The sequence below is a fragment of the Rana temporaria genome, chromosome 9 (assembly GCF_905171775.1).
Source record: "Rana temporaria chromosome 9, aRanTem1.1, whole genome shotgun sequence".
NCBI lineage: Eukaryota > Metazoa > Chordata > Amphibia > Anura > Ranidae > Rana > Rana temporaria.
Window position 1 is genome coordinate 14,824,795 of NC_053497.1, and position 17,283 is coordinate 14,842,077.

Sequence of the window (17,283 nt, forward strand, 5' to 3'; positions counted from 1 at the left end):
CTGAGAGGCACCCCCCGAAAGAGGTACATTGATGATGTCCAAAATTCCAGTTCTTGCTAAATTCGACCTTCTGATCCATAGACAGCCAATCCCAAACTGAATGCCCCCATGTGCCACCTAGCCCAAGGCAGTATAGATGTGCTATTTGTTTCGGTCCGAATATAAATTTTAGACACATTTTTGCTTTAAATCTCTTTTAATTTCGTTTCGTATATTCGGTTTCTAACGAATTCCAAATCTTTGCTCCCCCCCCCCCCCTTTTCCTGCATACTTGGATAAGGGTCTGGTATCGATTTTTGGGGGGACCCCATGCCATTTTCTTTTTTTAATTTTGGCAAAGGGCCTGCTATGGATTGGGGGGGCAAGCTGTTTTTTTTTTTTTTCAGAATTTTTCATTGCCGGCATTCTTTTGTTTATATTTCAGCTGGCAGTGGGGAAGCCCGCTGACAACGCTTGAGTCATCAGTGGTTAAGGACGCGGTGGCCGGCTTCCTGGCCCACTCCTTAACAACCAGCTTTTCTTCACACAGAATTCGAATCGCCGAACCTTTTTTGGACCGATCCGAAATTTGAATCGTTCCGAAAATGTGGCATTGGTTAGAAAATTAATAAAGTAAACTAAACTAAACAAAACTAATTCTGAAATGAATCAATTAACCCAAATTAGTAACATGGCAAATCTATAAGGCACCACTGGAATGGCTACTGTAAAAGGTTCCAATGAGGACAATGCAGTCCCTTGCTGACAGAAATGATGTCTCCATGACTCTTTATATGCAAATCCAAAGGATCCCTAAAGGCAACCGTGTTATTAACCACTTAAGCCCCGGACCATTTTGTTGCTAAATGCCCAGGCCAGGTTTTGCGATTCGGCACTGCGTCGCTTTAACAGACAATTGCGCGGTCGTGCGACGTGGCTCCCAAACAAAATTGGCGTACTTTTTCCCCCACAAATAGAGCTTTCTTTTGGTGGTATTTGATCACCTCTGCGGTTTTTATTTTTTGCGCTATAAACAAAAATAGAGCGACAATTTTGAAAAAAATGCAATATTTTTTACTTTTTGCTATAATAAATATCCCCCAAAAACATATATATATATATATATATATATATATATATATATATATATATATATATAAAAAAACATTTCCTCAGTTTAGGCCGATACGTGTTCTTCTACCTATTTTTGGTAAAAAAAAATCGCAATAAGTGTTTATCGATTGGTTTGCGCAACATTTATAGCGTTTACAAAATAGGGGATAGTGTTTTTTTTTTTTTTTGTTTTTTTTTCGTGACTGCGACATTATGGCGGACACTTCGGACAATTTTGACACATTTTTGGGACCATTTTCACAGCAAAAAATGCATTTAAATTGCATTGTTTATTGTAAAAATGACAGTTGCGGTTTGGGAGTTATCCACAGGGGGCGCTGTAGGAGTTAGGGTTCACCTAGTGTGTGTTTACAACTGTAGGGGGTGTGGCTGTAGGACTGACGTCATCGATCGAGTCTCCCTATAAGGGATCACTCGATCGATGCAGCCGCCACAGTGAAGCACGGGGAAGCTGTGTTTACATACGTGGCCCCCCCCATGCTCACCAACTGTGATCTGCGAACCCCCCCCCCCCCTCATCAACTTTGATCCGCTGCAACCCCCCCCCCCCCCCAGCTCAACAAATTTGATCCGCGCCCCCCCCCCCGCTCAACAACTTTGATCCGCGGACCCCCCCCACCGCTCAACAACTTCGTTTGGGGGGTATGCTCATTTGTCCCTCATTCTGAAGTTAAAAAGGTATGTGTGTGTGTATGTATATGTGTATATATATATATATATATATATATATATATATATATATATATATATACACACATATGCAGTGTACTGTATATACTTGTTTTTATGTTTTTATATTTGTATTTAAGACTTTCTGTCTCAAAGACAATGGTCACCAGGACAAATAGAGAGGGTGAATCTCCGCAATGGGGACACAGGCGACAATTGGAAAAAAAATTATAATAATAATATATATATATATATATATATACATACACACGCGCAGTGTAATATATATATATATATTAATATATATATTTTTTTATTATAATTTTTTTTCCAATTGTCACCTGTGTCCCCCATTGCGGAGATTAACCCTCTCTATTCGTCCTGGTGACCATTGTCTTTGAGTCACAAAGTCTTAAAAACCAAACGTTTTACTAATTATTACAAGAACCATTGACCAGTGACACTGGTTCAACAACATATTTCCCTTTCCTGATGGACCGTCGCCTAGTTGATCAGCACGGGGAACATTACAGCTATGTCCGGGCACTTTGATAGACAGATCACCCGTCCAATCAAAGTGCCCGGACAAGGGGGAGGGGCTATATATGACGAGGCGCGGTGAGGGAACACACAGCTATTCAAATGAAAGCTGTATTGTTCCCCGCGCTGATCAACTAGACAGCGGCGGGGGGGGAGGTCTTGGCTTTCTCTTTGAGGACTGCTCTGCTCCGCTCTCTGCCCCCTCGCCGCCCCCTCTCTGCCCGCTCTCTCTCTGGAAAAAAAAAGTATCGGGTGAAGCATCGGGAGTACTCGCGCAAATGCTCAGTATTGGTCCCGATACCGATACTAGTATCGGTATCGGGACAACCCTAGTCTTTACCATGCCATGCCCTTATCGTTTGTTTGGTGAATCACTTTCAGTTGTGTCTCCTTCTGCTATGGTCATGTCACCGCCCCCCCCAATGGCCAACCCTTACGGTGCAGGTAGGATGGAATTTATTTTTCTCTGCCTGTCTGTTTGGGTATATTGTTTAGGAGTATGTTAACTCTTTCTTCCCTGTCAGCCCCTCTAGGTCTTAACATCAGCCTTCAGCACGTGAAGACAATGACAATTCTAGTCCACAACATCGTCAGTCCAGGTCAAGCCTCTAGACGTCCCAGATCATCCTCTAGACACCATAGAGAGGATTCCAAATCTATGTCTGGGCGTCATTCTCACCGCCATTCCAGCCACTCTGATAGAAGAGTGTGATGGGGATGTAGGGCTCAGGTCTCGGAAGGTAAATCCCTCTGTGAGCCATGTTATTCCTGAGCTGTAAGGGAGAGAGGAGGTGAAGACCAACAAGTGGAAGCTCTGCTCAGAGGAGTGGTTCAGAAATCCCTGAACAAATCTGACTCCAGCTGTATTATCACCCCTCCTGTTGACCCAGTCCCAGTGCTTGTGCGGGATGATCCTGAAGCTCCGGGTCCATCTCAGCGTATCCGCTCCCCAAGTGAATTCTCCACTAGTGAAGTGGAAAGTGTTAACAATCCCACGGGATTTGATTTCTCCCTAGTACCAATTTTTGGCCAAAGCAGTCAGTCGCTTTGAAATGGGAGGAACCGGTGGAAGCACCTTTAAACAAAGAAAATACTTCAAACAACTCAAAAAAAAAAAAAAAAAAAAACACTCAAACTTTCCCATTTTGGGTGAACTTGGAGAAATTATCACTGATAAATAGTCTGGCATGGAAAGGAAAAACTTGTTGCTCCCTAAAGTAGCAAAGATGTACCCATTCAAAAGTGAAGAGGTGAAACATTTAGTATCAGCTCCTTTGGTTGATGCTGCCTTTATGAGGCTGGAAAAACGCGTCACACTCCCTCTGGAAGATACCGTCTCCTTTAAGGACGGTTTGGAATGAAGGATAGATACGGATCTAAAATGTTTATATATTACAGCAGGCATGGCTTGTAAACCAGCTTTGGCCCTTGCAGCCCTGTCTAAGGCAATGGAGGCCTGGACAGATGTAGTGGATTCTACCTTGGCAAACATCTCTGAAGATATGGTCTGAAGCATGCCAGTCAATGAGCCATGAATGGCATCCGTCTTTCTGGGAGAGGCCTCCCTTGATATTATCCGCTTGGTTGCACGGGTCATGCTCTCTTCCGTTACAGCTAAACGTGCTTTGTGGCTAAGCCCTTGGGTGGCTGACCCTGCCTCTAAACGGGCATGGTGCAGGATCCCCTTTCAGGGGTCTTCCTTTTTTGGGAATAAGCTAGACAGCGCCATCACCCATGCCACAGGGAGTAAGTTGGTGTTCCTTCCTCAGGATCGCCGTTCTTTCGGTCAGAGAAGATCCTTTCCTAGGCAAGATCAGGACCTTTTAAGAGATGCTCGTCGGCACAGGCCTGGTCTTGAGTTCAGGAAGAACTGGAGAAGAAACCAGCCTTCTGCTCAGAAACCTTCAAAAGGAGCTTCTTCTGCTGGACGTGATGCTCCTAAGTCTTTTTGATGTAGGGTCGGCTCAGACGGTACAAGTTGGAGCTCGGCTTCTTCAGTTCCGACACGTCTGGGCAGCCTCAATAAGAGATTTCTGGACTGTCAAAACAGTATCTACAGGGCATACTTGGACTTTGTCAGTCCACCCACACTTCAGTTCGTACCAACAGCACTACCCTGCTCAGAGGAGAAGAGACAAATCCTTCTATCATACACAAACTCTCTCTTGGCCCAGGGCGCCACCACACAAGTGCCAATAGCTGAAAGATTCCAAGGAATGTACTCACCCATGTTTATGGTTCTAAAAAAGATCGGCTCCTGGAGACCAGTGATCGATTTGTCACATCTAAATACCTTTTATCAAAAAGGAGAAATTCAAGATGGAGTCACTGCTCACAATTCGTCAGACGGTTCATCCAGGCGACTGGCTTGTGTCTATAGACCTAATAAATGCCTACTTTCATGTCCCGTTAGCGGTAGAGTTTCAAGGATACCTTCGGTTTGCAGTAGACAGTATTCACCTCCAGTTTACTTGTCTCCCGTTCGGGCTTGCAACATCGCCTCAACGCCAGCAACAGAGACTGGGGGGGGGGCTCTCTGCCTGAAAGAAGTAGCTCAGGGAAAGTGGGACTTTCCGTCCCGGGAAGGTAATATCCAATGTCCTGGAACTTTGTGCAACCTTTTGTTCCCCACAAGCCTTTCTTCACCTAATAAAGGGGTTCTCGGTTCTCCTAAGGCTGGACAATACGTCAGCAGTATCGTACATCAAGAGGCAGGGGGGGCACTCGCAGTCTCTCCCTACTGAGGGAGATAAATTCAATCATGCCTTGGGCACAGACACCTTTGACAGATCTGACAGCTGTATACCTTCCTGGAGCTCAAAATCTACAGGCGGATTTCCTCTCGAGAACATCTCTCGACAACGAGTGGTCTCTCCACATCGAAGTTTTCAACTGGGTCCTGTCTCTGGGATTTGTGCCGGAAGTGGATCTGTTTGCATCTCCATGCAACTTCAAGCTGGAGAAGTATTACACCAGATGTCGCTGTCCCCAGGCCTTCAGGGTGGACGCCTTAATGGATCAGTGGAGGTTCCGCAGAGCTTATGCCTTTCCTCCAGTCCCAGTCATCCTCCGGTTCCTATTGAGACTCAGGTGAGAGGAGGCCGAGGTAGTGGCGATAATTCCATACTGGCCCAACAGGCCGTGGTTTCCGTTGCTGTTCCAACTGAGTTTCCGGGATCCAGTTCTGCTCCCATCCAGACCAGATCTCCTATTGCAAGGATCGACCCCTCACCCGTGTCCAACCCATCTGCCTCTGATGGCCTGGTTCTTGAGAGGGGAAGGCTGGAAGCATTAGGGTGTCCAAGCAGAGCCATCTCTACTTTATTAAACACTAGAAGATCAAGCACCAATAAGGTCTACCAAAGAATTTGGTCAAAGTTCTCAAACTACACCTCTTCCATGGAGGGTTTTCCTAGTGATCCCAGAATTCAAGATGTTCTAGGCTTTCTTCAGACGGGTCTTGATCTACCTTTTATCCGTTGGCTCATTAAGGGTTCAAGTTTCAGCTATCTCCGCTTTCACAGGTATATCCTGGGCAAGACACACCCTCGTCAGGCAATTCTTTAAAGGAGCTATGAGGCTAAGACCTCTAAGAAAACCAAGGTTCTCCAAGTGGTCTTCCTCTAGTCTTGGACTTTTTCTCAGACTTTCGACACACAGACCAACTATCGATCAAGGATCTTTCCCTCAAAGTAGTTTTTCTCGTAGCCATAACATCAGCTAAGAGGGTTTCCGAAATCGGTTCATTAGGATCCAAAGAACCTTTCCTTACATTCTTCCCAGATCGTGTCGTAATGATCCCTATGCTAGGTTCTAAACCAAAGGTGTCATCGGGTTTTCATGAGAACCAGGAAATCGTCCTCCCCACTTTTCGGTCTTCTAAGAACTCTAATGCTCATCCTTTGGATGTTGTAGAAGTTTTAATGCAATATCTGGAAGCTACAGCATCTTTTCGCCAATCTGATCATCTATTTGTTTCCTTTCATGGGAAAAACAAGAATGCGTGCTTCCTCCAGAAGCATTGCGGCGTGGATCGTCCAAGCTATCCAAGGGGTTTATAAGGCGAAAGGATTGGCTCCTCCGGAAGCGGTAACTGCTCATTCTACTCAGTGCATTTCCACATCATGGGCGGCTGCCCGGCATGTTTCCCCAGATGTGATCTGTAAAGCGGCCTCTTGGTCGTCGTTAAAAACGTTTATGACACACTATTGCGTAGAACCGGCTTCTTTATCGTCGGTTAATTTTGGTTTACATGTTTTATCTGTTGACAATGTCAATAACTTTTTCTTTAACCAGCAATTGCCCACCCGAGTGTGTAGGGCTAGTCATTTCCCACACATAGGCTGCCATGGAGTCTGTCAGGAAAAGGGAAAATTTATATGAAATACTTACCGTAATTTTCCTTTCCTGATGGACTCCATGGCAGCAGGAGTTCCCTCCCTTTGCTGGAGTAGGCTATATTACGGAACACAGTCTATGGTGAGAAGCAAAGCTTTATGGGGGTAGGGTCCTATGAGGGGCGGGATTAACCCACGCGTAGGCTGCCATGGAGTCCATCAGGAAAGGAAAATTACGGTAAGTATTTCATATAAATTTTCCCTTTTTCTTGACTTCTTTTTGTGTCATTAGGGTAGAAATTGAAGGGGAATTCCCCAATAGGACAATGAGAGGAAAAAAAATACTGACAGTTTTCCCGGTCCCCGATCCCTGGTCCCCGCTATATATAAAAATAAATATTATAATAAAAAAGATAAAACCCGTTTGGCCAGCTCGGCTGATGTTCCTAGATAGCCAATGCCCATAAACAAGTCTGAAACTTGAGGACTAATTCATTCTAGTTGTGACATCTCAACAGACTTTTTATAAGATCTTTTTATGGAACAATGACAATCAAACAGGGACAAATGCAGTTTTGGTATTAAATCGTGGTGATGTCATTATTCACAACAGTGCAGAAGAATGAGGAAAGAAGTCTACTAAAATCTACCTGGTTAACATTGTGAAACACAATGGAAATTCTTGACAGTATAGATAAAAAAGGTTCCCGCCCTGGGAGGTATCACTTGCTATAAAGCTGTCACCTGCAGGCACTCTGTCATCTCAGAGCACAGAACAGCAGAGCTGTCATCTCAGAGCACAGAGCAGCTTCTTCCAAGCAGGTACGTCTCTTATTATTGAAACTTATTATCTTAGTTGAGTTGAGTTCAACCTTCAGAGTCTTGGCATAGATTCCTATTTTTTTCATTTTATTTTATATCTTATTTTATTCTCTCGCAAAACAGAGATAATAATATACTTATTTATCTCAACATCCTGCCAAGTCTAATGCCGCGTACACACGATCATTTTTCGGCGTGAAAAAAAACGTTGTTTTTCAAAAAACGTCATTTAACCACTTCCTGACCCCGCATGTACATATACGTCCACAATATGGCACGTACAGGCACATGGGCGTACACGTACGTCCTCGCCTATTAGCGGGTGGGGGGTCCGATCGGGACCCCCCCCGCTACATGCGGAGGTCGGGTCCGCTCGGGGAGCGATCCGGGACCACGGCGCGGCTATTTGTTTATAGCCGCTCCGTCGCGATCGCTCCCCGGAGCTGAAGAACGAGGAGAGCCGTGTGTAAACACGGCTTCCCCGTCCTTCACTATGGCGGCGCATCGATCGCGTCATTCCCTTTATAGGGAAGACACGATCGATGACGTCATTCCTACAGCCACACCCCCAAACAGTTGTAAACACATACTAGGTGCACCCTAACTCCTACAGCGCCACCTGTGGTTAACTCCCAAACTGCAACTGTCATTTTCACAATAAAGAATGCAATTTAAATGCATTTTTTTGCTTTGAAAATGACAATGGTCCCAAAAATGTGTCAAAATTGTCCGAAGTGTCCGCCATAATGTCGCAGTCACGAAAAAAATTGCTGATCGCCGCCATTAGTAGTAAAAAAAAAATAAAAAATAAAAATGCAATAAAACTATCCCCTATTTTGTAAACACTATAAATTTTGCGCAAACCAATCGATAAACGCTTATTGCGATTTTTTTTACTAAAAATAGGTAGAAGAATACGTATCGGCCTAAACTGAGGAAAAAAAATGTTTTTATATATGTTTTTGGGGGATATTTATTACAGCAAAAAGTAAAAAATATTGCTTTTTTTTCAAAATTGTCGCTCTATTTTTGTTTATAGCGCAAAAACTAAAAACCGCAGATGTGATCAAATACCACCAAAAGAAAGCTCTATTTGTGGGGAAAAAAGGACGCCAATTTTGTTTGGGAGCCACGTCGCACGACCGCGCAATTGTCTGTTAAAGCGACGCAGTCCCGAACTGTAAAAACACCTTGGGTCTTTAGGCTGCATATTGGTCCGGGGCTTAAGTGGTTAAAATGATCGTGTGCGGGCTTCACATCATTTTTCAGGTTCTGAAAAACGAATACATTTTTTTTTGAATATGCTGCATTTTTTAACGTTGTTTTAAACGATGTCGAATTTTCGGGTTGTAAAAAATGATCGTGTGTGGGCTAAAACGACGTAAAAAAAACCCGCGCATGCTCAGAAGCAAGCTATGAGACAGGAGCGCTCGTTCTGGTAAAACTACCGTTCGTAATGGAGTAAGCACATTCATCACGCTGTAACAGACAGAAAAGCGCGAATCGTCTTTTACTAACACGGAATCAGCTAAAGCAGCCCAAAGGCGAATGGAACTTCCCCTTTATAGTGCCGTCGTACGTCACCGCGCTTTGCTAGATAATTTTTAAAAACGATGGTGTTTGGGCAATGTCGTTTTAATGATGAAGTTGGGAAAACGTAGTTTTTTCGACATGCTGAAAAATGAAGTTTTTTTTAATGCTGAAAAATGTTTGTGTGTACGCGGCATCACTCTCCGTGCCCTGGCTACTACTGGGTGGGAAGCGGAGGAAAATCACTCCGCCAGGGAAGGCAAGGAGATAAGCAGGCAGGCGGCTGGCCAGGACTTGAGCCAAGGTAGAAGGACATGCGAGTGGAGATGAATGGACATGCGCCTGAAATTTAAGAAATATTCCCTCCGCTCCAACCAGCACATGGTCATCAGACAGGGGCACAGATTATGGAAATAAATAGCTAGTTGGAGCGGCGTAGCGGGGGGGTGTAATTCAGATTTTTTTTTTTTTTATTGTGCACCAACTGTCTGAAATTTCCCCAGCCCCTGTTAAAATCCAATCCGGGGACAAAACTGGGGACAGACTTGGTCCGGGGACCGTGTCCCCTGAAACCGGGGATGTCTGGTCACCCTACCTTAGAGCCCCTATAGACAGTAGTTCATATTTTCCTTGCCTAGGTGCTTGCTCAGATCAGTGAAGGAGGAATATTCTTTAGACTGTTTTTTAGCAGTTATTTGGTTTGTTCGTTTCACCAGATCTTACTTTTGTGTGGTCCAGCCCTCTTCTTATTTTAGGTTTTAAGTCCTTTGACCTTTTATAATAGATTTTGCTGTGGCACAAGTAATTTTTAAATAGGGAGCAAAAATGAGGGAGCATTGCTTTGTAAAATGTCTGTAATAGTGGGGGTAGTAGGGATGGCTTTGGTTTACTCCGAACCCAGAAATTAGCTTTCATTGCCATCAATTACATTGACCCAAAATGGCCATGGGAGGTCTTTGACATTGACCTAATATAGCCATGCAAGGCCATTGACCATTGGGTAGATTCAGGTAGGGGCGCGCAAAACTAGGTCGGCGTAGCCTAGCGTGTTTACACTACGCCGCCTTAAGTAAGAGAGGCAAGTACATGATTCACAAAGTACTTGCCTCCTTACTTAGGGCGGCGTAGTGTAAATGCGGCGGGCATAAGGGCAGCTAATTCAAATGGGTTGGGGGGGGGGTGTGTTTAATGGTAATGAGGCTTGACCTCACGTTTTTGACGTTTTTTGTCACTGCGCATGCGCCGGGCGACTACATTTCCCAGTGTGAATTGCGGTTACGTACGCCGCACGGGCCTATTGATTTCGACGTGGACGTAAATGACGTAAATCCCGATTCGCGGACGACTTTCGCAAACGACGTTAAAATTTCAAATCTTGCGGCGGGAACGGCGACCGTACTTTAACATTGTTATTCCACCTAATAGGTGGAATAACTTTAGGCCTCCTAAGGCCTTACGGAAACGGCGTAAATCGACTGCGGCGGCCGGGCGTATGTTCGTGAATCGGCGTACAAACTCATTTACATAATCTACGCCGACCGCAATGGAAGCGCCACCTAGCGTCCATCCGAAAAATTGCAATCTAAGATAGGACGGCGCAAGCCGTCCTATCTTAGATATGTTTAAGCGTATCTCTGTTTGAGCATACGCTTAAACATACGTCCGCGTAGATTCTGAGTTAGGCCGGCTTATCTACTGATAATACTGATAAGTCGGCCTAACTCTTACTGAATCTACCTACATATATGGCCATGCGCCCATATCCGGTCAATGATGTCACAAGCATTCCTGCCTCTTTGTGTACGCTAACTGCAGGGTTTTGGGAAAACCCCACCTGTAGCTGGGGAGGTTCCTCTCTATTTATCCTGGTGTCACTATTACGGAAAACGATAAAAAAAATTCAAGACCCGAGGGTAAATCTTCCAAAGCAGTCACCTGTTCTTTTGAAAAAAGAAGAATCTAAGAAGAGATTTCTCCCTTGCTTTGAAGAGATTCCATCGTACTTCCTGTTATGTCTTTGACAAGAAAGGTGAAGGGAATTCTCCCTAATGAAACACAAGACTGTGAAAGGAAAGAAAAAAACCCAACTGGAGCCTTAAGCTCCATGTACACGGGACGTTTTTACAACCTCTCCTGAACGAATTAACTTGACAGATAGTAACCCACGTTTAAAACGTCAGTTTTGCCACATTTACATGCCGCGTCGGCGTTTATAAGCGTTTCAAAATATATATATATATATATATATATATATATATATATATGTGTATATATGTGTGTATATATATATATATATATATATATATATATATATATATATATATATATATATATATATATATATATATATATATATATATATATATATAGTGAGGGGTTAGCTCAGTAGCGGGGTGTGTGACCCCCTTGGATGGGTTCACCACACACTGAATTTCTACAGACTGGCAGTCAGATGCTTGAAAACAAAGTTTCTGGTTTATTTTTCCATCTTGCTGGAAAACAAGTGCAAGCATCCAAACAGCATAAACAAAATCAAACATAAAAACATAAAATAAATCCTAGCCACTCTGGGCGTCTACCTTCCACACGGAACCTATCTATGAAGTCTAACACAGCCTACTGCTGGGTAGACAGTGCTGGTCAGCACAAAACAATAGTCTTTTGATTTTTATCACACAGAAAAATCAATCCTCTCCTCACCTTCACAGAAGACCTTCTGGCACTGCTCTCCTACTCACACAGCCTTAGGAGTTATGCAGCAATTAGTGGTAACCCTCTGGACTTCTTATAGAGGCCTTTAATTGCCTCATTCTGAACAGCTGAAGTTTTTCAACGGCCTTTAGCCTTTCTCTGGCTACGTTTGTAGCCGATGCCCGATAACCATCTGTGTATCGTTTAAACAATATATATATTTAAATGGGCATAAACAAAATGCGGTTTACCGCGTTTAGAAGCCTTTGGCGTCTGAAATGTCGGAAACTTTGGCGTCTGAACAAATTTTCAAAAAAAGGCCTATAAACGCAACTGCCTAAAAACGACAGTAAACTAACCTGTGTACATGTACACAAAAGATAACATTGAATGAATTCAGGGGCAGTTGAAAAAAAGTGTTCAACTGCCTCTGAACGTCCGTTTGGCAGCAGCGGGGTACATGAGGCCTTAACCATACAAAACTAAAAGAATACTTTTACACTTTTTTTACGAATAGAATACGTGTCTTTTGTTGCACCAAGCTATGAAATATTGAGGTCCAGATACAGATTTATTCCAATGACAGATTGTTTACAAAGCTAATGCACTTTGAGGGCTGCAGCTTCCCCTTTCATCAGGCTACTGACACCCGTCTGCTCGTAAGAAGCACCGCGATGACGTCAGCATGCCAACCTCCCGACGCACGTTTCGTCACAGAATGACATTGTCTTGGGGACAAGAAGGCCTGGCTTGCAGTCTCCGCTCTAATTCATCCCAAATGTGTTCTATCTTTCCTCTATCTATGGGACATTTGGATTACTCCCTTTATGATTTCTTGAGAATTGTTTAATTTAGTTATTTTTTTCCACATTTTCAGTGTCGCATAGACTGCAATTATTTTTGTGCGCTTGGATCACTTAATTATATTTTTCTTTAGCGCAGCTCCGTTTTACAGTTTGCATGTATTCGTGTGTATATATCTCACATTTGAGCTGCTGCTTATTTTATTTTTATTTTCATTAGGCACAGCGCAGTATTCTTTTATAATTTTTAACACTATCTAGCTTGAAGCTTGTGGGCCCCGATGCAAAAGTTGGCCTGGCCCCTGGGCTGTTCTCATCCTGTGCTCCTCTCCATTCAGTAAATGGCTCACAGCTTGTCCCCAGCCAATGAGAACGGAGGGGTGCTGTGGACCGTGGAAGGCAAAGTGGAAGCCCAGTACTGGAGCGTGGCTGTGGGACCCTTGGGCAGATCGGAGCTGGACTTTGTGGAGGATATTATAATATGACAGGGAGGCTGCAGAGGCCCCTGGAGCTAGGGGTGGGATTGCAATTGTGACCCCTTCAACCCCTAATGCTACACCCATGGCCACTGTCATTATCACAGCACAGCAGAGAGCTGGAGGCAGAACTATTCTGGACAGAGAGCAAGAGCTGCTGCCGTTAACGTTTCAAGTCATCCAGCCCGTGATTGGTTGCTGGGATGCAAGGTGGTCCTAGCAACCAATCATTAATTTGTTAATCGGAAAAGTTCTTTTTGGCAGCTCACGCTTCTGCCCTTCATCCAAAACTGTTCTGACTCCAGCTCTCTGCTCTGCTGTACACCTGAGTAAAGGTAAGAGAGCGAAGGGGCAGAGCTGTGGGGTCTGTGATGAGAAGTGGTTGGGAAAAGCTGCAGGGGGTGGAATGTAAAATGGGGGAGCAGAGCTGAAGAGGCTGTAATGTAAAGTGGGGAACAGCTACTGGGGGCTGTGATATGAAGGCAGAAACAGGGGACACCACTGTGGGGGGCAGAAGACGCAGCTGTGAAGAAAGGCAGAGGGCACCTATGGGGTGGTGATGTAAAGGGGCAGAGGGCACCACTGTGAGGGATGATATGAAAGGGGGCAGAGGACACTACTGTTGGGGGGGGGGAGTGTGAAGGGGTAGCTGTATACCATAGCCTGAATATATGAGAACGGTCAAAGACCTGAGTGGTAAAACTAATGATAATGACATCTAATCTCTTTTCAGGAACCCCAATACAGTATTTGGTGTAGAAGCAACTCTGAATAAATATATATTTTGGGCTGGACATTACAGTTCTCGTCCTTTTTGTGAGGTCTCCATAATGGACGGGTTTCCTGCTGTGTTCTACAGCGAGCCGGCGGTGCTGGGACTACTTGCCAATGCTGTCAGTGCTTTCCTCGTTTGTATGCAAAACTTTTCTCTCTTCAACACCTCAGTTGCCATTGGCGGAGTGGAAAATATCCTTGCAGGTAAATATAAGGTCATGGCAGTTTGCCCATATACACTATTATCAAAAGTATTGGGACGCCTGCCCTTACACGCACATGAAATTTAATGGCATCCCAGTCTTAGTCCGTAGGGTTCAATATTGAGTTGGCCCCGCCCTTTGCAGCTAGAACAGCTTCAACTCTTCTGGGAAGGCCGTCCACAAGGTTTAGGAGGGTGTCTATGGGAATGTTTGACCATTCTTCCTGAAGCGTATTTGCGAGGTCAGGCACCGATGTGAATGAGATGGCCTGGCTCTATTTCATCCCAAAGGTGTTCTCTCGGTTTGAGGTCAGGACTCTGTGCAGGCCAGTCAAGTTCCTCCACTGCAAACTCGCTCATCAATGTCTTTATGGACCTTGCTTTGTTCAATAGTGCGCAGTCATGTTGGAACAGGAAAGGGCCATCCGCAAACTGTTCCCACGAAGTTAGGAGCATGAAATTGTCCAAAATGTCTTGATATGTTGATGCCTTAAAGCGGGGGTTCACCCTAAATAAACATTTTTTTTTTCTAGCATGCAATCAAGCATACTAGCGCAATCTACAGTACACCTTTCTTTTATTTTTAGGCGCCGTACTCACTGTTTACTGCCGTAATGAAGTTTCAGACTCCCCACGGGGAATGGGCGTTCCTATGCACAGGGAAGATGATTGACGGCCGGCTATGGCGCGTCACGCTCCCCGAAGATAGCCGAAATAGGACTTGCCTCTTCACGGCGCCTGTGCAGTCAGCTCCGATGTCTGTGCGCAGGCGTCGTATAGCGCCGTGAAGAGGCAAGTCCTATTTCGGCTATCTTCGGGGAGCGTGACGCGCCATAGCCGGCCGTCAATCATCTTCCCTGTGCATAGGAACGCCCATTCAGGGAGGGAGTCTGAAACTTCATTACGGCAGTAAATAGTGAATACGGCACCTAAAAATAAAAAAAAGGTGTACTGTAGATCGCGCTAGTATGCTTGATGGCATGCTAGAAATTCGTTTTTAGGGTGAAACACCGCTTTAAGGGCTCCCTTCACTGGAATTAGGGGTAGGGCGTCCCAATACTTTTGGTAATGTAGTGTATTTTTCTGTAATAAAGAAGCGGTACAATTATTGATATTTCTCATCTTTTATAGGTGTCCATCTGATATTGATTGGCGGTATCACCCAGCTCATTGCCGGATTCCTGTCTTTCAGAAAGTATGACCATCTAGGTGGCACAGCCTTCATAGCCTTCTCTGCATTGTGGAGCAGCTATGGTGCTACTCGTATCATTGTTGGTACAGAATCAAACACCCAGAACAGTTCCGTAGTGCCAACCTTTCCCCCGATCCCAGTGCAAGAGAGTGCAGTGGCTGGGCTCGTCTCGTACATCATAATTGCATTTATTCTGGCTTTCTGCTCAGCAACAGTCAACTACATCATGCCTTTTGTGTTTGGGGCGCTCACGCTAACGCTCATTTTCGAGGCGGTGGGCTTGTTCGGCCGGTGGGCCTTGGTGGTCTCTGGTGTGCTTGAACTTATCATAGTGTTGTTCGGACTTTATGGAGCTGCCGCCCTACTGCTCAAAGGCATCACCCAGAGATATGTGCTTCCGGGCTTCGGCAATGCCCTCTTTAACGTCCTACTTCTTGGATCTGCCAACCGGAAAACTTCTAAGACTGCAGGAGAAGAGAAAAAGAAAAATACAAAGTATGCGGAGCCAATGGCCCTGGGCAACCTCTGCGACACCGTCTGTCCTTTCATCATGGCGTTCTACTGCTTCGGTTATATGAAGACTTTTTACGTAGGTGCCATCTGGATCAGCATCAATGTCCTGTCTCAGCTGCTTTCCAGTTACTACAGTTATCTGAGGGACGACGTCTACAATGCCACAAAGTTTGCCTTCCACTCTATCTTCTGGCTGGTCAAGTCGTGGGAAGAGTTTACCGCCACGGTTGTCCTCACCTCTACAAAGGTCTCAGAGAGCAGACAGCTCATGGTTGGTGACTGGTTCTTCCTGGCCTCAGCTTGCGTGTTCTGCTTTTTATCCCTAAATAAGGACACCCTTGAAGTTGCGCATAATGTTGCATTCGCTCTCATAACTGTGTCCACCATCCAGCAAATCCCGAGCCAAGCTTACTATATATTCTTCGGAGTGACTTGCAGTTTGTTTACCGTGGTCTCCCTTTACACAACCTTTGCCAGCCTTGTGAATTCCATCGCGGAAAAAGTTCTGATACCCATTGGAAACATAGTGATATCAAGTGCCACGCTCCAAAAAGTGCTGCTATGGGGCAGGCGGTGTCTAACGAAGCCGGGACAGGAGCTAGCGGTCAAGGAAAATATCAGCTCTCTCTCTTCGGACCCTCTCTTCTACATATGTAATGGTTTAGCCGCCCTCGCTGCTATCCAGAGTTCTTTAAACTACTCAATCCAAGCGCATTTATCAATTCCCTGGGTCCTTATACCTGGTGCTATTATACAACTATACATTTGCAGAATCGACGTCCAAGGGGGTCGAAGATTTGGCTCCGTTCTTCCATTTTGTTATTCTGCTGTCTGGGCAACCTGGGTGTGGCTACGGTTTGCAGGTATGAAATAGACCACATTTTTAGATACAAACAAAGCATTACTATTGGCTGGATTCCGGTAGGGGCGCGCATCCTTGCGGCGGCGTAGCGTATCGTATTTACACTACGCCGCCGTAAGTTAGATAGGCAAGTACTGTATTCACAAAGTACTTGCCTCCTAACTTACGGCGGCGTAGCATAAATGTGGCTGGTGTAAGCGCGCCTAATTCAAATGAGGTTGGGGGGCGTGTTTTATGTTAATTACTCGTGACCTGACGTGATTGAAGTTTTTTACGAACGGTGCATGCGCTGTCCGTGTACATATCCCAGTGTGCATTGCTCCAAAGTACGCCGCAAGGACGTATTGGTTTTGACGTAGACGTAAATTACGTCCAGCCCCATTCACGGACGACTTACGCAAACGCCGTAAAATTTTCAAATTTTGACGCGGGAACGACGGCCATACTTAACATTGACTAGTCCAGCTATTTGAATAACTTTACGCCTGAAAATGACTTACGTAAACGGCGTATCTTTACTGCGACGGGCGCACGTACGTTCGTGAATAGGCGTATGTAGTTATTTACATATTTTACGCCGAACTCAATGGAAGCGCCACCTAGCGGCCAGCCTAAATATTGCACCCTAAGATACGACGGCTCAGGCTGTCGTATCTTAGCTAGGTTTAAGTGTATCTCAGTTTGAGAATACACTTAAACTTACGATGGCGCAGATTCAGAGTTAGGTCGCGTATCTACTGATACGCCGGCCTAACTCTT

The 17,283-nt window shown here is 44.9% G+C and overlaps 1 protein-coding gene across 2 annotated transcripts in view; it reads left to right on the forward strand.

The window, feature by feature from the left end:
- Positions 1–17,283, forward strand: part of LOC120913120 — a 71,435-nt gene that overhangs the window by 37,363 nt on the left and 16,789 nt on the right. Inside the window, exons 1-3 of one of the 2 annotated variants that reach the window (XM_040322837.1) lie at positions 7,317–7,481; positions 13,715–13,959; positions 15,089–16,525. In XM_040322837.1, the coding sequence (XP_040178771.1) occupies positions 13,812–13,959; positions 15,089–16,525 (1,585 nt within the window). In that variant the 5' untranslated portion in view covers positions 7,317–7,481; positions 13,715–13,811. Of the gene's footprint in view, positions 1–7,316; positions 7,482–13,714; positions 13,960–15,088; positions 16,526–17,283 lie in introns of those variants that run through there. The other variant, XM_040322839.1, reaches the window with a different exon arrangement.